The 21,005-nt window shown below is 48.4% G+C and overlaps 1 protein-coding gene across 1 annotated transcript in view; it reads left to right on the top strand.

The window, feature by feature from the left end:
• LOC128972769 (uncharacterized) overlaps positions 1 to 21,005 on the top strand; it is a 206,601-nt gene that overhangs the window by 166,800 nt on the left and 18,796 nt on the right. The window contains exon 9 of the mRNA XM_054388878.1: positions 7,505 to 7,636. Within this exon, the coding sequence (XP_054244853.1) occupies positions 7,505 to 7,636 (132 nt within the window). The remainder of the gene's footprint in view (positions 1 to 7,504; positions 7,637 to 21,005) is intronic.

The following is a 21,005-nucleotide window of genomic DNA, read 5'->3' as shown; positions in this document are numbered from 1 at the left end:
CCATTCTTTATCTCCATCCAATCCCCAGCAAGTTGCCAAATCGTTCTTCCAGGCTTTTTTTTCCTTTTTTTTTTTTCCTTTTCAACTATTATGAATTTTAAGTAGAATATTACAGAAGCATCCTTCAGCTTCTCATCATACAGCAAAACCTGCTGTTGGTACTGCTCAGAGATCCAGTGGGAATGTAACTCCTGTCCCCATTCAAAGGAAATCACCCTTCCTGCCATTTTTAGTCTATGTTTTGGATCAGGAAGAGTCATAGAGTTGGGCTGAGTGCAGTAGAGGATGAGAGCTGGATCCAGCAGAGGACTTGACTGCTTGATTCTTACCTCTGAAATAACTTCTGAATCATCACATCCAGCCCCCACTTCACAGATATCTATATGATGGCCAGAAGGGTGCTCCAAAACCCAAAATACTCAGAAGCTGACAATAATACAATGCAGGAAGAGAGCAGGAGAAATCAAAAGCAGTGCCAGATGCTTAGATCCACCCTAAGTCTATACAGATACTCCCTTTAGACACTTGCTCAGGGCTCCATCAAACCTACCCTTGAATGCCCCAGGAAAGGGGCATCTGCAGCATCCCTGGGCAACCTGTTCCAGTGTCTCACCACCCTAACTGTAAAGAATTTCTTAGTAATACCCAGTCTAAGTCTCCCCTCTCCCAGATTAAAGCCATCTTCTGTGATAGGATGCTGGGAAAATGTTTTTAAAGAAAAAAGCCAAACCAAACAAAAAAAGTATTTAGTGGAAGTGAATGCTTGAGTTGTTGTTGGATATAAAGTGTGTGTCCAAGTTTTCCTGCATGGAGAGAGTGTTACTGGGGATGGTTGGACACAATCATCTCAGAGGCCTTTGATTCTGTGATTGCTGAGCCTAACACAAACAGGGGAAGCTGGGGGCATGTCCTGGCTAATTTAAGCAGAAGGGATTTTACTGAATCCCATGGAGCTGTGCCTGGGTGTTTCAGGAGTCATTTTTAATCCCTCAAGATGTTCTGCATAGCCTCATGAAGGTGAATTTCAGGGTCAGCAATTGCAAAATGTGAGTATCCTTGGCTTAAGCAGATGTATTTATTTCTTTTTGTTCAAGAAGTCACCTAAGCAAGGTCTGATGGTTTAAATCACAAATGGGACCAAGAGAGGGTGGCCTGACTCCAGAGGCAGCTGATAAGCTCCTGTGGCAGGCAGGGAATAAAGTCTTGAGGAATTCTTGGCAGCTTTGGGTGCTTTATAGAAGTCAATGACTGAGCAGAACCTGTAGGGAAGATTCTGATCTCCCTGCCTGCTGTAAATGAGAAATAATCCCAAGCACTTTGAAATGTGGCCCTGTATAATTTGGAGGAACGTGGCCTTGACCAAAAAGCCTGGCTTGGACTCTTGCCATGTATGACTCACCTCTTCATTTTGAATTGCCTGTATCCAGACAGACCTAGCGAGGTGCTGCCCTTGCCTACACTGAATCCTTCAGTGCCTTTTGTCCTTTCAGGAGTTAATGGTGCAAAATCCAGGGCTTCCACCACCTCCTGCAGGGACCTTTCAGTGTCTGAGAGCTCTTGTGGTTATGAAGTGTTTCCTGATGTTCAGCCTCTGTTTCCCTTTGCTCAGCATCATCCCCTTGCTCATAGTTAAATACCCTCAGATGAAACCAGTGATGTTTAAATGCAGGCAGACGAACCCAGCACGTGAATTTAGCTGGAGTGGGTTCACAACAGCCTGTGAAGTCTCCTCTGGATCAAAACTTCAGATGGGACCAGTAGAGCCTATCCTGGGCAGCCTTTACATGCTCAGTCCCTTCTTCAGAGACAGAATAACAGATCTCAGAGGTTGGTGGGTAATGTCTAGATACACACACACACACGAGAGGACTATAAAGAAATTATTTCCACCAAGCCCAGCTTGTTACTGGGGTAACTTGAGGCCATTTCCTCTTGTCCTGTCATTTGTTCCTTGTGAAGAGACCAACCCCACCTGGCTCCAACCTTCTTTCAGGGAGTTGTAGAGAGTAATGAGGTCTCCCCTCAGCCTCCTCTTCTGCAGACTGCAGACAGCAGTTCCCTGAGCTGCTCCTCACAAGAGTAGTTCTCTAGACCTTTCACTAGCTTTGTTGCCATTCTCTGGACACATTCCAGCACTGGAGGTCCCCAAGCAAGTGTTGGGATGTTTGGCCCAGCAGAGAGCCTCATTCATCAGCCTGGCTTGGCTTTAACCTGCTTTTTAAACTGATGACTTTGGTTTATGTAGATCTCTAGATATTTCTACAAAAGATTCCCATGAGTTGCCACTTTGGCAGGTTTCACAAGTATTAAATTTGCATGAAAGGGAAAAAAAAATAGAATTAGGAAACCTAATGAACGTTGTCCTTTAAAATTTCTTCCCCTTCTCATTATTTTCGGGTCCTTTAAATCAAGACTCAGTGCCCTTAATTATATAATGCATCCTAATTGGCCTCAGCCTGATATTACATTATGGAGTCCAAGAATGACATGGACAGAAAAAAGAGGCATCAAACCAACAGACTGTTCTCCTAGTGAGGACAGCCTGATGAGAAATCCTCCTGGGAGAGAAATTGCATCAGGAACTCAAGCAGATCCTTCTGGTTTGGGGATTTTTTTTTTCTTATTTTTTTTCCCTCCAAGCAACAGAAGGTATCAAAACTCAAGCCTGATGAAGAGGACATTTCTCTCACTTTGCTTTTGCTGCTCTCTCTCTAGCCCAGGGTGCTAATCAGCCTGTCAATCTCTAATTAACCAACAGCAGTGGCAGGCAGGAGAGAGCTCAGCCTGCTGAATGATGACTGGGAAAAGGGATTTTGTGGCCAGCAGTGAGAGCACAGAGCCATGTTGGGAGGTGGGCTGGGGCATAGAACAGCAGGTGCCATGGGCTGAGGAGTGCTTCTGAGCATGGGACAGTGTCTGCTCAGGGATTGCTCATGGGAAGAAGGAGCAGGACCTTATTAATGAGGGGGAAGTGTCAGGAATATGGGGCCAGATTCTTCTCCCTGGTCTCTAGTGACAGGACAAGAGGTAATAATCGACATCAACTTGAACATAGAAACTTCCATCTAAACATGAGGAAGAAAATCTTTATTGTGAGGGTGGCAAAGCACTGGAGCAGGCTGCCCAGAGAGGTGGTGGAGTCTCTCTCTGGAGACTTTCAAGGCCAGCCTGGTTGTGTTCCTGTGTGATCTGCTTTAGGTGATCCTGCTCTGGCAGGGGTCTTGGACTCAATCTTCAGAGGTCTCTTCTGACCCCTACCATTCTGTGATTCTGTGAAGTGCTCTTCCATGTTCTGTTGATGCTCCCAACAGCATTTCTTTCATGACAAAACCTTCTGGTTCCTCCCAGTGCTTTCCAGAACATGGTGGTCACCTATAGCATAACTGGGCAGCTGATGGTGAACATCCTTCCATAGCAGCAGCAGCAGAAGAGCTGACTCTGCTGCAAGAGTCAGGATTAGCCCTAGGACTTTATGTCATCTGGTGCTGGCAAGCTCGAGGGAGCATGAAGCACACGTCCAGCCTAGATCTGGGTGACCTTCTGCTCCCATTACTGCACACTAAGGAGCTGGACTCTGCCTGTGACTGCATGAGGAAGAAGAGTCATCTTGCTTTTTGCTGCCCTTTGTGTGATGCAGAATGATGGAGGCTGAGGCTTTTCCTTACAGGCTTATAGGATAACTCAGGTTGGAGGAGACCTGAGGAGCTCCTCTGGTCTCCTCTTAGCCATTTGGCTCCTGGGTTCTGCTGAAGTCAGCAGGATACATGCCAGTGCAGTGGAACTAAAAGTTCAGCTTTGTCCTTTTTTTGCAGTATTTCATAAGAATCACAGACTGGTTTGGGTTGGAAGGGACCTTTAAAGATCATCTAGTTGACCCCCACTGTGGTGAGGGACATCTTGATCTAGCTCAGTTTGCTCAGAGCTCTCTTGCAGAAGGCTACAGATGATCCAACTTCTTGAGAGAAAAAAAAAAAAAGGAAAAGGCATTTTTTTCCCTAATTTTGTATAGGATTGGAAAGTTCCAGTCCTAGGACTGGCTTTAAGGAAGGACTGGGAGAGGCACTGTGCAAAGCCTGCCTCGAGTCAGGACCCAGTTTTGAGTCCTGCTGGGGTAGTCATGTCAGCAGTGGATCAGAAAAGCAAACAGTACCCTAAACTGACCCCATGAGCTCCCCTGTAAGGACACTGTGCTAGCAGAAGACAGTTGCTGCTGCTCAAAGAGGTGATGTAACTGTTGGGGGAGGAAAAAAAAAAGTCTTTCAAGGTTGATTGCATTTGCTCTGGTGGCACAACCAGGCTGGTGTCCTGCTCTAGCAGCCGAGGCCTTGAGGAGCAGCAAGGGCTCTAGAGATGCTGCTCTTGGGGGCTGGGGCTGGCCAGCCATGAGCTAGCCCAAAACTCTTTGCAGTGTGTATTTCCAAAGGGGCTAAGCCATGGAAATGAGCTCTTTCTAGCCTATAGACTCTAGGCAGGAATTGTTTTCCCAACATAAAAATCGCAATACAAAGCCCATCGCCTCCTATCTGCCTCTTTTTGGGTTATGTTGCTCGCAGGGACTACACAGTTTGGCTTCAGCTAATCAAGTAGAAGTGTTTACAGAGTCCTTTGTGTGTCCTCAGGCTTGAGATGCTACCACAGGAGTAAAAAAACTGGCTCTCTATTTTTAGCAGCCCAGCCTCTTCCAGCCTCATCCCCTCTCATAAAGCTCCCATCCATAGGCTTGTGCGAATCTCCTTCCCAGGAGCTCATGTTTAGCCAGCAAAAGCCACCACTTCTGCAGCTGTGTGTTTTCTTCAGAGGCTTCTTGTTGAAGGGCTTGGGTATGAGCTGTCCTCAGCTGTCACAGCAGCCAGGAGGTACCTTGGCTGAAATCAGACCCTGACACCATACTCTTGCGTGATGCACAGCCCATCCCTTCTGGAGACAACCCTCTGTGTTCCCAGGAGGATCTCCCTGATAAGTCCTTCAGATGCCACAGCCACCAAAGTGAGAGGTGTTGTTGAGAGTTGGACAGACACTTCACTGAGGCAATTGTAAAGGGTGTGCTGCAGCATGGTGGTCACAAAATTGCTTTGGTTGGAAAAGATCTCAAAGATCATTGAGTCAAACTGTCAGCCCAACACCACCATGGCCATTAAAACATGTCCCCAAGCGCCATGTCCACACATTTCCTTAACACCTCCAGGGATGGGGACTCCACCACCTCTCTGGGACTCCACCATGCCTGACCACTCTTGCAGGAAAGAAATTGTTCCTAATATTCAATCCAAAGCTCCCCTGGCACAACTTGAGAACATTTCCTCTCGTCCTATTGCTGACCACACTACTAATGATCCAGGCTAGGATGCTGGTGGCCTTTTGGCCACCTGAGCACATGTTGGCTCATCTTCAGCCAGCTGAGCAGGATGCAACAGCTTCATGAAGTTGCTCTTGTCACAGGTCCTGGGGACTCAGGTGGTCATTTCCAATCAATTCTGAGAGGTCAATGACACATTGACCTGAAGAGCAGTTGAATCCTCACTGAGAAATTAGGAGTGGGGATGACTCTTGATTGCTTTGGCACCCACAAGTGTGCTCAGCACCATCAAAGTGTGTCTGTTGTGATGCCCCTCTTAGCTGGAGGAACCTTTACAAGCTGTTTGCTGAGATTTTGGAATGGTTTTGTCCCAGAAGATTGTTCTAATTTGGCATCAAAGCCAGAACTGCACCAGTTTCAGAGCCAGAAAGCACCAAAAAAAAGAAAAGCTTTCTCTCACTCACTCCTGAATCCTCCTCCTTTACCTTTTAGCTGAAGCCATCCTGCTGTCTTCTGTGGTGTTCCAGAGTGAGATGCACACTGAGATGCCCACAGGGCAGGTGGTGGTGAATTCACCCATTTTTTAATAAATAGATTTTAATTAACTTTTTAAAAAGTCCAGCTCATCCCAATTAGTGGAGGGTGAGTGCATTTGTTCTCTCGGCGAGTGGGAGAGCGAGCACTGCGTTTGTAAGACCATCTGCTCATGAATCCTTCAAAAAAACACTGGAGAGGAAAACAAGCCTTAGCTGCAGGCTGAGGAAGGGTGAGGGCATCCTGGCAGCCAGCTGGGGAAGGGGGGCTGGAGGCTGCCAGAGGAGCCAGGGTGGTCCTGACAGTTTTTTGGAGATGGGGAGCTCTAATGAGCTAGGGCAGAAGGGATGGTGATTGCCTGGAGGAGTGGGAAGAGAGGCAGCAGTCTGGAGGGGTGAGCTTTGGCAGCCTCACTGGTGAGGGAATGGATATCCCAGTGTAGATGACTTTGGTCAGATTTCAGGAGGAGGACATGCTTTGGGATGCTGTTTACAAGGGAGAGGATGCCAAGGAATTTGTTACGCTGAATGCAAAGTGACGCCATCGTGAGTAGGAGGAAGAGGCTTGAGGGTGCCACCAGCACCTGCAGCAAGATCCAGGGTCTGGGGATACCTGGAGAGGGAAAACAGGGACACTATGTGGAGCAACTCTTTGTTCATTGCAAAGTGAAGCCTAGTGACCAGGTTTCATGTCTGCACTTCATTCCTTCATTTCCCTTCCTCCAGAATTGTTCCCTACCTCCAGTTTCTGGTCGGAGATGGGGTGGCTTTGAGAGCTGCAGAAGGGCCAAAATGTAGTTTAATTGTTGCTTATCCCCATCCCTTTGTCCTGGCTGGGAGCAGTGGAGACCTGGCCAGACTGGAAAGCTGGGCAAAGGAGAACCTCGTGAAGTTAAACAGGAGTAAGTGTAGAGTCCTACACCTGGGGAGGAACCAGTACAGGTGAAGGCCTGGCCTGCTGGAAAGCAGCTCCATGGGGAAGGACATGGGAGTGCTAGTGGACAACAAGTTCACCAAGAGCCAGCAGCATGCCCTTGTGGCAAAGAAGGCCAGTGGTATTCTGGAGTGCATGAAAAAGAGTGTGGCCAGCAGGTCAAGGAAGATTCTCCCTCCTCTACTCCGCCCTTGTGAGACCACATCTAGAGTACTGGATCCTGTTCTGGATTCCCCAGTTCAAGTCAGACAGGAATTGCTGGAGAGATTCCAGTGGAGGCTAGGAAGATGCTGAGGGGTCTGGAGCATCTCTGTGAGGAGCAAAGGCTGAGAGACCTGGGGCTGTTAAGGCTGGAGAAGAACAGTCTGAGAGGGGATCTGATCAATGCTCAGCAAGAGCTAAAGGGTGGAGGTTGTGAGGGCTGGGCTGTACTTTTTCAGAGCTGCCCAGTGATAGGACAAGGGGCAACATGTACAAACTAAAACACAGAAGGTTTCACTTGAACTTAAGGAGGAACTTGTTTGCTGTGAGGGTGCTGGAGCAGGCTGCCCAGAGAGGTTGTGGAGTCTCCTTCTCTGGAGAGACTCCAAACCCACCTGGACATTGTGATCCTGGGCAATCTGATCTAGGCATACCTGCCTTAGCTGGGGAATGGGACTCTGTGATCTCCAGAGGTCCCTTCCAACCCCTACTGTTCTATGATTCTGTGACTCACTTGGCCTCGTTCTCTGTGCCCTCTAGGGAGATGACATCTTGGACCGCAGCTCAGAGCTGATCTACACGGGAGAGATGTCCTGGATTTACCAGCCTTATGGACGGAACCAGCAGCGTGTTTTCTTTCTCTTTGATCACCAGATGGTTCTCTGCAAGAAGGTAAGGACATCCAGGGAGAAAGCAGCACAGCTAAGGACATGCTGCAGACAGGCTTTCCAGTCCAAAGTGGTTTGTAGGGCAAGTGGTTGTTTGCAACACATGCAGAAGAGAACATGGAGAGCACTGAGGAAGGGCAATCTACATCCTTGAGATACTGAATTCCAGAGTGGTGAGTACCCCATGACAGAGGGATTTTTATGTCACAGCAAATCCAACCTCACTTGTTCATTTCGTGCCTTTTTCTCATGTGCCCCTTGTTTAGCTCATCGCCTCACTTCCTGCTTTTGGGGTTTGGCTGCAGTTTGTGGTCTGGGATTAGGTAGCCCTAGAATTTTGGTATGAGCTGTGAAGCCTGGCACTTGGGCAGACAACTCCATTACTGCATTCAGATGATGGTCACTGTCTCTCCAAGAAATGTCAGGCCGAGGTCTGGTGTGTGGCAGGGTGTGTGTGCTGTCGCTTGGTGAAGTGCATTTTAAGCCCCTCCTCATCCAGGTGCTGTGCTGGATTTTATGGAACAGTATCTCTGCCATGGAACCCCTCATGAAGGTAGAAAAAGATAGTGAAGGGTCATGGAATGGTTTGGGTGGGAAGGGACCTTTGAAGGTCACCTGGTCCGACCCTCCTGCAGTCAGCAGGAATGTCTGCAACTAGAGCAGAGCCACAAACAACCTGACCTGCAGTGGTTCCATGGATGAGGCATCTTCCACCTCTCTGGGCAGCCTGGGCCAGGTTCTGACCACCCTCAGTGTCAAACATTTCTTCTTTCTCTCTAGTTTGAATCTCCTTCTTTTGGTGTAAACCATCAGCCCTGGTCCTCTCCCAACAGGCTCTGCTCTAAAGCCTGTCCCCATCTTTCTGACCAGTCCCTCAAAGTCCTGAAAGGCCACCAGAAGGTCTCCCTGGCCACACAAAGGTCTCCTTGGCCGCACTAAGGTCTCTGCACACTGTTGCAAACATATTGTGGTATTAGCAGCAGGTGAGATGTGTTTTGGAGCAGCTGTGTTTAGTAGCAGCAGCAGAGCTGTGTTGCTGTCATCCCACTGAGGTGATCCCAGCTCATTTCCATCACTATTGCTCAAAGTGAAGTCCTTGGTGACTCTGCCTTCTGACAGACAGGGACTCGGTGACATTTTCACTGCAGCTCTGCAGCTCGCTGTGCAGAGGGAGTCCCCTGGACCTGCTTCAGGTGGGATCAAGGGCAACCTGCAGACATCTCCCGCCAAAGCCAGCAGGGATGTGTTCCTGTCACATCTCATGTGCTCAGGAGAGATTGAGCAAGCCCCAGGCTGTGTGGCAGCCCCCAAGGAGTGCCCTGTGCCTCAGGAAGCAGTGTGGGTGGGGAGGTGGGTGGCTCCTGACTCACACTGGCATCACTGCCCGCTGTACACCAAGCTGTGGTCTCTGCTGTTCAGTGGGTGGCACTTTCTTCTCCTGAGTCACGGTTGACTGAAATTCTGCCTTCTGGAATGCCTGTGCTTATTTTTTCCCTCCTTGTTGCTGTGCCTTTTACTTCTTCCCCAGCTCTGCCAAAGGAAAAATAACCACAGAGCAACAATAACAAAGGCAGATGTTCAGGGAACTGCCAATGCGAGTCTGAAAGTACACAGCTGGGTTTGGTTTTCAATCTTTAGAATTATTAAGATTGGAAAAGACCTCTAAGATCATCAAGTCCAACCTTCTACCCAGCACCCCCATGACCACTAGACCATGTCCCAAAGTGCCACATCTACTGGTTCTTTGAACACCTTTGGGGACAGTGACTCTACCACCTTCCTTGGCAGCCTGTTCCAGTGCCTGACCACTCTTGCAGGAAAAAAAATTTTTCCTTGTATCCATTCTAAACCTCCCCTGGCACAGCCTGAGGCCATTTAATCTTGTCCTGTCATTAGTTACTTAGGAGATGAGGCCAACACCAGCCTCACTGCAGCCTTTTTTCAGGGAGCTGTAGAGAGCAATAAGGTCTCCTCTCAGTCTTCCTTTCTTCAGGCTAAACTGTCCCAGCTCCTTTAACCTCCTGCACTTTGATTGTGACCCTGAACTTCCAGTTCCTCAGGCAGCACACTGTTTGGCTTGCATTGGGTATTGTCCAAAGAGGTATCAAGCGTCCCTTAACTCCCAGGAAAACCAGAGCTAGGATTTCCATGGTCATCAGTACGAGCAGAGAGTGTTCAGCAATTTATAGCAGACTTCTGGAAGCTTAGAAGGTTCCATCAGCATGCAAACAGCACTGGTGTGACACTGTCCTCTTCCCTGATATTGTCAAAAGGGATTTTGTTGTGGGTGTGTGTGTGTCAGAGCTACACAAGCACCTTGCCAAGCACAACGTCCAAGTAGGTTTGGAATCCCTCCAGAGGAGACTCCACAACTTTTCTGGGCTGTCTGGTCTGTATAGGTTCTCCTTCTGCATCTCTTTCTGCAGCATCAGTCTGCAGTTGGGGTAGGAGATGGGGTTACAGCTGGACTCTCCCACCTTGATAATATTTTCCTTAAACATGACTAAAGAAGATGCCTGAGCATGGAATTCAGACAAGTGTTAACTCACATTTTGGGATCCCACATCCTACCTAAAAAGCATCTGAATGATTTATAGCCTGTGATGTCTTGACCCTTGTGTCAGGCTTTGCTGTTACTGATCCCAACAGGCAACCATCTGGCAGGACAACCTCTGCTCAGAACCAGAGTGCTGTATCCTGGGGCTTTCCAAGTGAAGCACCATTTATATCATGGTGTGGGAATCTGGTGCCAGTCTTCCTTACCCCATGCATTAGAATTATTCTCTGAGGGTTATGAAATATGACCTACACAAGAGCAGGGAGGAGATAGCAGATCTGCAGGGGTGCTGCTGCTTCAGCTCAGCCTGGCCAGAAGTGGGCAGAGCACCATGTCCTGGGGTCATCTGCAACACAGCCTGGTGCCAGTCTTGGGAATTAAAGTGCTTGACAATGAGCTTGCAAGGTGCTTTCATGTCCCACTTCAATAAACCCTCAGGGATTTGGAGTTGTCTGAATCCAGAAGGGATAGTTGGACGTTTTCAGAAGGTCTCAGGTGTCAGACTGGCCCAGGGCTACCAGCTCCTCTGGCTTCTTGTACAAGAAGTCCTTCAGATGTTCCCAAAGCAGCAGACTGATTAGCATCCCTCTTAGTGCAAAGGTGGGCAATGAGAAAATCCATGGCCATCCTGGTGGGCTTTGTTTAGCCAGTGAGCCTGATGAAACTTTTCAGGTTTGCTACCACTTCAGGGTGGCACATCTCAGTGAATCTTCTTCTTCAGTCAATCTTCTGCACATGTGGGTTTTCTTCAGATAAAATAAATTAGTAGCTGCAGTGCACCCTTAACCACAGCACAGCTTATTGGAGAGTACATTTACTTTTGAGTTATGAGGGCTGAGTTTTACCTCTTTATTGGTCAGAAGACATTTTTAAGAGAAAAGAAGGAACAGAACCCAAATTCCTCATTTCAGTATGTCACAGATACTTTAGTTTGACACCAGTGCTGGGCTAGGTGATCTTAGAGGTCCCTTCCAACCCCCTGGCATTCTGTGAGGCTCTAGAAGACAAGCATGGACAAGCATGGCTAAGGTCTGCCACTCCTCCAGATCTTCACTGCACTTACCTGCACAGCATCCTCACCTTCATTACCTGTTGTCTCCCTGGGAGATGTTGGCAGCTCCAACAGCTCTTTGCTCCTGGATCCCCTGTAGGGATTCTGTGGTGTGACAGATACCGATGCAGGAGTTTCTGATGGAGCAGACACTGTCTGGTATCAAAGCTCTGTGGTGGTTTTGGTTGTTGGTGTTCTCTGCCATTCTCTTTGAACAGCATGGTCTGCAAAGCTTGTTGCACAGTGGGCTCATTGCAGAGGCTGTCAGATTGCTGCTCACTGGAAGATGAAATAATTCCTCTGTGGCAGACCTGGCTGGAATCATAGGCTAAGGTGAGGTTTTGGTGGCATTTGCTGAGACCCATGGATGCATGGTAGGTCCAGAAGGATGGTATATGAATTCCTGCAATGTCTGGAAATGTAAAAGCCATTTTTTTCTTTTGCCACAAACATTTCAGCAGCATTCTGCTTCCAGTCTTTCTTCCAAGCAGGAATCTTGTGCTAAGATTTACAAGGGCTGCATGAGAGCAGCAGTAGCAGCAGGTGGAGAAGCTGATACTGCATCAGCCAGCTTTTGTTCCTGGCAAACATGTTGCCAAGCAACTTGTGTGGGAAGATTTTCACAAGTCAAATGCTTTCTGAGCTTTAGAAAGAAATCTTTGGCTTAGATTTTGCCCTCACAACCAGCACTGGTCACTTCCTGATGTCAGCACTGAATTCTGTTCTGGTGCTGGGAAGTGAGAGGTTTAGTCAGACGAAATAGTCAGGTCAACCACTTCAGTGATCAATAAACTGAACACAAACATGCCAGTGGGTGTAGTACTGCAGAACATCTTCAGAACCTGTGTCAGAGTGGGAGCATGGAGTTTGGATGTCTCCAGTTGTTAAAATGGACACTGGGAGAGCTACTGACTTGGGTTTTCTTTGCAAAGCTGAGTAACTTTCATAGAATCACAGAATGGTTTGGGTCGGAAGGGACCTTAAAGATCGTCCAGTTCCAACCCCCCCCAACATCTCCCACTGAAGCAGGTTGCTCAAGGCCTCATCTAACCTGGCCTTGAACACCTCCTGGGAAGGGGGCATCCACAACCTCCCTGGGCAACCTGTTCCAGTGTCTCACCACCCTCACTGTAAAGAATTTCTTCCTAATCTCCAGTCTAAATCTGCCCTCTTCCAGCTCAAAGCCATTGCCTCTGGTCCTAGCACTATGACACTGGATTAATGTCAAACTCTCCTAATGAATTTTCTGCCAGTATTTCCTGATCCAGAACTTGAGGCTTTGCAGTGTGGAGGACAAAGTGGGGCTTTCTTCAGGAGAGGCTGTTAGTTGGTTACCCAAATGCAAAAATGCCTTTTGGAAAGGAAGAAGGGAATAAGCTGTGTAGGAAGCAAGCCCTGGCCTCACTCTGATTTACCATATGCCTATAATCAGGAATGAGGAACATGTATTCCAGTCTGCTAACCCTAATTACCATGAAATGAAGTCAATCCTTGATGATGGTAGCATTAAAAGATGTTACCTTAAAGGCACAGGGTCTACTTCTCTTATCACTCTCAAGCTGAGAGGGTTCGACACGAGGATGCTTTCACTTGCTTTAACTGCAAATTGTAATCCTTAACATCCCCTGGGAGATGCTTGAGGTGTTCAGCACATAACAGATGAGGATCTTCATCTTGCTGTGCTGTGTCATGGTTTGGAGTTCCCCAGTGAGTTCCAGAGTGCTGTGGCTTAAAGGGTTAACAGAGTCACTGCACCAGTTTCTGGTTTTCTTTCACCAGAAGTGGAGCAGCCCTTGGTGGGGCCCTGTGCTTCTTGTTTTCTGACAGCACAGGAAGATCATAGAGTCATTAAGGTTGGAAAAGACCTCTAAGATCTTCTTCAGCCCGGGGAAGAGAAGGCTCCAGGGAGACATTATAGCAGCCTTCCAGTACCTGAAGGAGGCTACAGGAAAGCCAGGGAGGGCTCCTAGTGATAGGATGAGCAGCAATGGCTTTAAACTAGAGCAGGGTAGGTTTAGATTGGACATTAGGAAGAAGTTATTTACTCTGAGAGTGGTGAATACTGGAACAGGTTGCCCAGGGAGGTGATGGGGGCCCCATCCCTGGAAACATTCAAAGTCAGGCTTGGTAGGGCTCTGAGTAACCTGCTCTAGTTGCAGATGTCCCTGCTGACTGCATGGGGGTTGGACTAAATGACCCTTAAAGATCACTTCCAACCTAATGCATTCTATGAATCTGTGATCATCAAGTCCAGCCATTGACCCAACACCACCATTGGCCACTAAACCATGTCTCAAAGTGCCACACCTACACTGTTTTTAAGCACCTCCAGGGATGGTGACTCTACCACATCCCTGGGCAGGTAATTCCAATTTTCCCCAATACCCAATCTAATCCCCCCTGGCTCAGCTTGAGGCTATTTCCCCACTCCCTCAGTGACTTCATGAAACACATTTTGTTTTAATTTGTGCTTTTTAGGTGTCTCTTGTATGCAATCTCCAGTTCATGGGTTATTGCTGCTGTTGTCTTCCCTTGAGCTCTCAGAGCAGGTTGGAGGAGAAGCAAAATGAGACCAGTTTAATAGCAGTAGAGTCAACCAGAAATAGCTGTGCTCTAGCAGCTGGAGTAAAGAAAATAATCCTGTCAGACTCCAGCGTGGTTCAGCTTTCCAAAGGGGAAGATAAAAGAGACATTTCTGAGCCCTTTTAGTGTAAGAAGGTCTAGTTCTATTAAAAACATTGAGGAAATCTTTGCATCGACACAGCGGCCCTGGTTTTATGATAGGCTAAAAGAGGTCTCACAGGGCCAGCTGAAAATCTTGTTTGCAAACACACAGCCCAGCACTGGAGCAATTCTTATACTTCAAGTGGGGTTTTGACCCAGAAGGAACACTGTTTGACTTCTGCAGCACCTCCCACCCCTTCTCTTTTCCTCCCAGAAACACAGATTTCTCCATGAGATGCCATGTTTTGGGTCAGGGCTGGGTCCAGCCTGCAGCAGGGTGGGAAAATGGGTCAGGCTGTGTTTTGCTGTCTTCAAACAGCAGCTTGGGAGGGGCTGGGTGATGTGCTGCTCTTTCAGTTAGTGAGCTAGCACAGGGTGAGCATGAAGGCCACCAAAGTAAAACCCTGCCGTGGTCACAGCCCCAAAAGCGAGGCATGAAATGAAGTCTTTGGAGACCTGTGTTTCCAGAGCCCTCCTGATGGAGCCCCACCTTCACTCCCAGCTGATCCATCAGGGCTCTGCAGATGAGGTTTCTGTGGGCCCAGATTGTGGAACATGGCAAGGAGGTTGTACTTGTTGCCCTGCTATCTGTCTCTTTGACTGGCAGATAGCTGAACATGAAGGATGAATTCCAGCAGGTTGTGTATTAAAAACATATACGAAAAAGGACTTGAGCTTTCAGATTGGCCTATTCAAGGCAAGAAAACATTTGCAGGTGACTCCGCAGATGTGCATTTGCTTGGTGACCCCTTTGCAAGGATGGGCATCTGCTGATTGCTGCCCTGGGCACAGTTTTGCAGCAGAACTTGGTCTGGAGAGCTGCTTGGCAGAGAGACACCTAGGGGTGTTGATAAACAGCCAGCAAGAAGGTCAGTGGCATCCTGGCTTGTATCAGGAATGGTGTGGCCAGCAAGTCTAGGGATGTGATTGTCTACTCAGCACTAGTGAGGCCACACCTTGAATCCAGGGTTCAGCTTGGAGCCCCGTACTACAAAAAGGAGCTTGAGGTGCTGGAGAGCGTCCAAAGAAGAGTAACAAATGTTAGAAGGAACACCTGAGGGAACTGGGGTGGTTCAGTCTGGAGAAGAGGAGGCTGAGGGAAGATCTCATTGCCCTCTATAGCTCCCTCAAAGGAGGTTGGAGACAGCTGGGGGTTGGGCTCTTCCTGCATGCAACAAACGACAGGTCAAGGTGAAATGGCCTCAAGCTGGGCCAAGGGAGGTTCGGGTTGGATATTAGGAAAGATTTCTTCTGAGAAAGGGCTCTCAGGCACTGAGGAACAGACTGCCCAGAGAAGTGGTGGAGCCACTGTCCCTGGAGGTGTTTAAAAGATGTGTGGATGTGATGCTGAGGGACATGGTTTAGTGGCTGTGGCTTAGCAGTAGTGGTGAGATTGTGAGCTGTGGTGAGTGGTTGCACCTGATGATCTCAAAGGGCTCTCCCAATGACAACAGTTCTGTGATTCTGAGGGGTGCATTGACTGGACTCAGCAACTTGCTGATGATCTGCTAGCTCAGGGAGGCAGGAGCTGCCTTTTTGCAGAGAGGGAAGAGCAGGAGATAAGCACATAAAGCTCAGCTGGAGGGAGGCAGGAGAAAGATTTTGGTTGTTAGTTGCAAATTCAGTGGTAAAATCCAGAAAGGGTTGAATTTAGAGCCCTTAGTCTGGGTTTCCTTTTCTGGATGAGGAACAGGTTCAGCCTACTCAACTAGCCATGCATCTATGAAAGATGCTGTGCAATACACCCTGTGCCTAATTTATCACTCCTATAATTGCAGGGGCTGTAAATTTGGCCCAGGGATGAAAATCTAACCCTCCTGCTGCTGTGGCCTTTCAGCAGCCCGGTTTAAAACCCCTGGGAGCAAACTGGAGAGCCCAGAATAGCTGAGTGATGTGTCTGCAGAAGGCTTTCCCATCTCCTCCTCTTATTAGTTTGTTGGGAATGCAGTTGCCCTCAGCTTGCTGCTCTGCAGCCAATGTGGCTGGGCTTGAGGTGCAACCAAGGCATCAACATGCCACTGATGTTCCACCAAACACATGGAACAAAAATAGCAGTTCCACAGAAATGCTTTCAGCTCCAGTCCTCCCCCACTCTGATCCCACGCTGCAGTCTCTTTCCAAGCTCAGGAGACAGACAGTGCTGAATAATTTGGCAGGAATCTGCCGACCTCCCCAGCACAGCTGTCCTTCTGCAAGGAGGAGTTACATAAACCTGCAGCGCAGGGATTTCACCTCCCTCCTTCCCAGGGCAGCCCCTGGGGAAACTCCAAAGGATTTGACCCATCCTAGGAAGTTTGTGGTAGGAAGAACGGCTGAGGTTGTCTCGTGGAGGTGATGCTTCATCCCCTTGTTTTCAATTCCACCCATTCCTCATCACATTTTTAGGGTGCAATTTCCATGCCCCCTAAAAGCTGGCCCTGCCCAAACTGCAGTGTCCAAAGATGTAGTAGCAAGGCTTCTACTCACAGGTGTCCAAAAACTTAGCAAGGCTGGGATTGGTTTTCTGATATCTTTATTTTGTGGGAGCACTGGTGGACAACATGTTCACCATGAGCCAGCAATGTGCCCTCATGGACAAGAGGCCAAGGGTCTCCTGGGGCACCTGGAAGAAGAGTGTTGAGGGAGGTTCTCCTCCCCCTCTGCTCTACCATGGTGAGGCTACACCTGGAGTATTGCATCCTGTTCTGGGCTCCACAGTTCAAGAGAGACAGGGATGAGGACTGGACTGGATAGAGTCCAGCAGAGGCTACAAAGATACTGAGAGGCCTTGAGTATCTCTGTGAGGAGGAGAGGCTGACAGATCTGGAGAAGAGCAGCCTAAGAGGGGATTTTCTCAATGCTCAGCAAGAGCTAAAGGACCTGTGGGGGGCAAGAGGATGGGGCCAAACTCTTCTCAGTGGTGCTTAGTGACAGGATAAGGGGCAGCAGGCACAAACTGGAACCCAGGAAGTTCCACCTCAACAGGAGGAGAAACTTCTTTGGTGTTAAGTTGCTGGAGCCCTGGAGCAGGCTGCCCAGAGAGGTTGTGAAGTCTTCTTCTCTGGAAAGATTCCAAACCTGCCTGGACATTGTGATCCTGGGCAAGCTGCTGTGGGTGGCCCCTGCTTTAGCAGGAGGGGTTGGACTGGATGATCTCCACCATTTTCTCATTCTATATCAAGAATATGTAGGACAGAAACATTCAGAAGGGTTCATTGAGTCTCATTTGGATAGAAGAGGAGACTCTGGGAATGGTGCAAAACTGTCCCATCTCCAAATGCAGCAGGGTTAAGTATAAAGACCTGATGCTGGGGAAAGCTCTCTCTTTCATGTTCATGAAAAGCAGGCTGGGCTGCAAAGGGTCCCTTTAAGGTAAATGAGATTTTGAAAGTGTAGGCTCTGAATCTTTTTTTTAAAGCCAAAAAACCTTGGCAGCCCTTCTGACTGAAGATACCCAAAGACATGGCAACGTGGCAGTGTGCCACGCTCTCATTGCTCACGGCAGGCTGGGCAGAGTGGAGACAGAGAGCAGGCAGGAAAAGCAGGACAAATTTTGGAAGTACATGGGAAAACTGTTCCTTCCATCTGCTTCTTCCCTTCTGCTCTGCACTCACTGCCCAGGTCAATGAGAAGCCATCAGAGAGGGGGCAGAGACCTACATCGTAGCACAGAGGACAACTCACCCCTTCCCAAACCTCTTCCTTTTCCGTACTGTGGGTTGTGCAGCTATTGTGGAGCTCTTGGTCTTCCAGCCTCACAAATGCTGCTAAGGATTGTTGCTTCACTGCAACACACTTCCCTCCAAGCCATGATCTCTCAGTAACCTGCTCTAGTTGCAGATGTCCCTGCTGACTGCAGGGAAGTTGGACCAGATGACCTTGAAAGGTCCCTTCCCAACCAAATCATTCCATGGTTCTATGATTTCAGGTAGGGAGGAGTGAGAGGAGAAAACCTTTGTATTTCTTTGCACTGTTGTCATCCATGCTTAGTGCAAGAGTAAAGTATCTCAGAAGATGTTCACTGGGATGATCTGTAAAACTGTGGTGGGGACAGATGTTCCTCAGCAGAAGAGCCACTCTGTTGTGACAGGATAAGGGGTGATAGTTTAAACTAAATGAAGGAGATTTAGACTAGAGAGAAGGAAGAAATGTTTTGACCCTGAGGGTGGTGAGAGCCTGGCCCAGGTTGCCCAGAGGGGTGGGAGATGTCCCATCCCTGGAACCATTGCAGGTCAGGTTGTTTGGGGCTTTGAGCAACCTGCTCCAGTTGCAGATGTCCCTGCTGACTGCAGGGAGGTTGGACTGGGTGAGCTTTAAAGATCCTTTCCCACTCAAACCAGGCCTCACAGCAGGGACAGAGGGGTCTGCACAGTGATGACTGCCACCTGCAGAGCCTCCTCTCTGCCTCCCTTCCCTTGCCAGCTCCAAATCCCAAAGCCTGTGTAATGTGAAGTTCTTTGCAAGGCTTTGAGCTGCTAAAGATCCACCATAAAAGGCTTTCAATGAGTCTTTCAGTGATTACTTATTTACAGCTCCCAGTTGCACTGTAAAATAAGCAAATGTTGTTATCCCATTACAGAGATGGGGAAGGACTGGGGGGAGGAATTGCTTTACACCCAAAGGCTCATGACCAGTCCCTGCCAGCCTCAGGAGCTGGGGTCAGAACACCTGACTGTGAGTGAATGATTCCTTCCCAAGTAATTTTGAGACTCCTTTGCCATTGGAACATGCAGGATTTTGAGAACCAGGAGGACAACAACCTACCTCTGCAATGAGAAACTTGTGAGAGGTTGTTCTGTGTGCATCTTTTGTGTTGTCAGCTCATAAGAGGGATCTAATGAGTCATGGCTGGAAATGGCTCTTTCTCCACTTGTGTTTTAGAGATGATCTGTTTTATACATGAGAAGTGGAATGTGACCTAGCACAGAGTAATCCACAGCACTTGGGAAGAATGGGCTGTCCTAAAATCATAGGATCACAGGATGTTAGGGGTTGGAAGGCACCTCTGGAAATTATTGAGTCCAACCCCCTCCCAGAGCAGGACCATAAAATCTAGCACAGGTCACACAGGAACACATCCAGATGGGTCTTGAAAGTCTCCAGAGAAGGAGACTCCACAACCTCTCTGGGCAGCCTGTTCCAGTGCTCTGTCACCCTCCCAGTGAAGAAGTTCCTCCTCATGTTGAGGTGGAACCTCCTGTGTTGTAGTTTATATCCATTACCCCTTGTCCTGTCACAGGGTACACCTCAGCAAGCCTGTGCCCTCCCTCTTGACACCCAGCCCTCAGATATTTATAAACACTTATTAAATCCCCTCTCAGTCTTCTCCAGACTAAAAAGCCCCAGGGCTCTCAGCCTCTCCTCACAGGGCACATAGCCCTCACTTGAGACCTCCCCAACCATCCTTGCACCCCCAACCCCCCCAGTAAGAAATCAATAGTAGTAGTTTCTGAAATGCATGAAGATGACTCCATGCAAAGCTAACAGGAGCCTGGGACATTTACCAGACCATCACATCATAGAATGGTAGGGGTTGGAAGGGACCTCCAGAGATCATTGAGTCCAATCCCCCTGCCCAAGCAGGGTCACCTAGGGCAGGTCACAAAAGAACACAACCAGATGGGTTTTAAAAGTCTCCAGAGAAGGAGGCTTCACAACCTCTTTGGGCAGCCTGCTTCAGGGCTTGACAACCCTTCTTGGGGAAGAATTTGGATGCTGGTGGCCTTCTTGGCCACCTGGATATGCTTAATGATTGTCACCAAGGAGATTTTTTCTTTCTTTCTTTAAAGCATAGCTAAAGTCACCTCCTCCCTTCAGAGAGGGGACAGTAAAATGTGGATGTTGAAGTCAGAGTGAGCAGGAGAAGACAACCTGAGCAGGGCACAGAGGAAAGCACGTCCCCTTGAGTACAACCACAACCTCAGGCACAAGCACTTCAGCTGTAAACCTCCAACACAGCAAAGGCAGAGGGCAGAGCTGTGGTGGGTTTATGTAATGTGTCAGAACTTGGTTTTGTGCTCCCATCAAATGGGACTTTTTTTGGCTTCATCTCTTCCTTAGTACATATTACGTGAACAGACTGCAGAGCGTTACTCAGCTTAATTAACCTCAGCCAGGCAAAGAAAAGGAAACCAGAGAAGCTGTAGGGTAAAAAAAGATCATATTTAGACAAATAAGTGCAAATGACCTAGATGCATCAATTTCCTTAAGAGCCATGCAGTGCAAGCTGGATGTTCTCTGCAGAGGCTGCAGGTTTCTGTCCTGCTCCTCGTGCTTTGCTTGTCTCGTTTGGTGCCTTGGGGCTTCTCCAACCCCACCCACAGAATCACAGGATGCATTGGGTTGGAAGGGACCCTCAGAGGTCATCTTGTCCAGCCCCTCTGCAGTCAGCAGGGGCACCTCCAACTAGATCAGGTTGCTCAGGGCCCCATCAAGTCTGACATTTAGTGTGTCCAGGGATGGGGCCTTAACCACATCTCTGGGAACCTGTTCCAGTGTTTCACCACTCTCACTATGAAGAACTTCCTCCTAACGTTCAGCCTGAGTCTACCCTGCTCTAGTTTAAGAAGTCCTGAAGTCTGTGCTGATCCTGCCTGCTCTCAGCCCCTTTTGTCCTCCATCTCAGAATCACAGAATCCCACACTGTGAAGGTTGGAAAGGACCTCTGGAGCTCATCTGATGCAACCCCCTCTGCCAAAGCAGGTTCACCTAAGGCAAGTTGCCCAGGAACCCAGGCAGGCTTTGAAAGTCTTCAGAGAAGACGACCTATCACCTTTCTCTTAGACATCATCAAAACCCAGAGCTGGGCAGCACCCCAGGAGATGAGCTGTTCCCTTCACAAGATTAAGTATCCTCAGAGCATCTCTGATGGATGTTTGCCTAACCTTATTTGTGAGAATCTCCTTGGAATGCTATCCCAAACCTTCCCCATTTGGTCTGTTCCAACATTCAGATACTTTTTGAGCGAGAAGGACTTTGTTCCAAGGATCTAATCCTCTTCTCCCTTGTGGTAAATTAAACTAAGCTGCAATCAAAATGGAGAATAATTGATCAGCAGGCTCCT

The sequence above is a fragment of the Indicator indicator genome, chromosome 17, assembly GCF_027791375.1.
Source record: "Indicator indicator isolate 239-I01 chromosome 17, UM_Iind_1.1, whole genome shotgun sequence".
Taxonomy (NCBI): Eukaryota; Metazoa; Chordata; class Aves; order Piciformes; family Indicatoridae; genus Indicator; species Indicator indicator.
The sequence above is the reverse complement of the archived record's forward strand: the minus strand, read 5'-3'. Positions and strand labels throughout refer to the sequence as shown.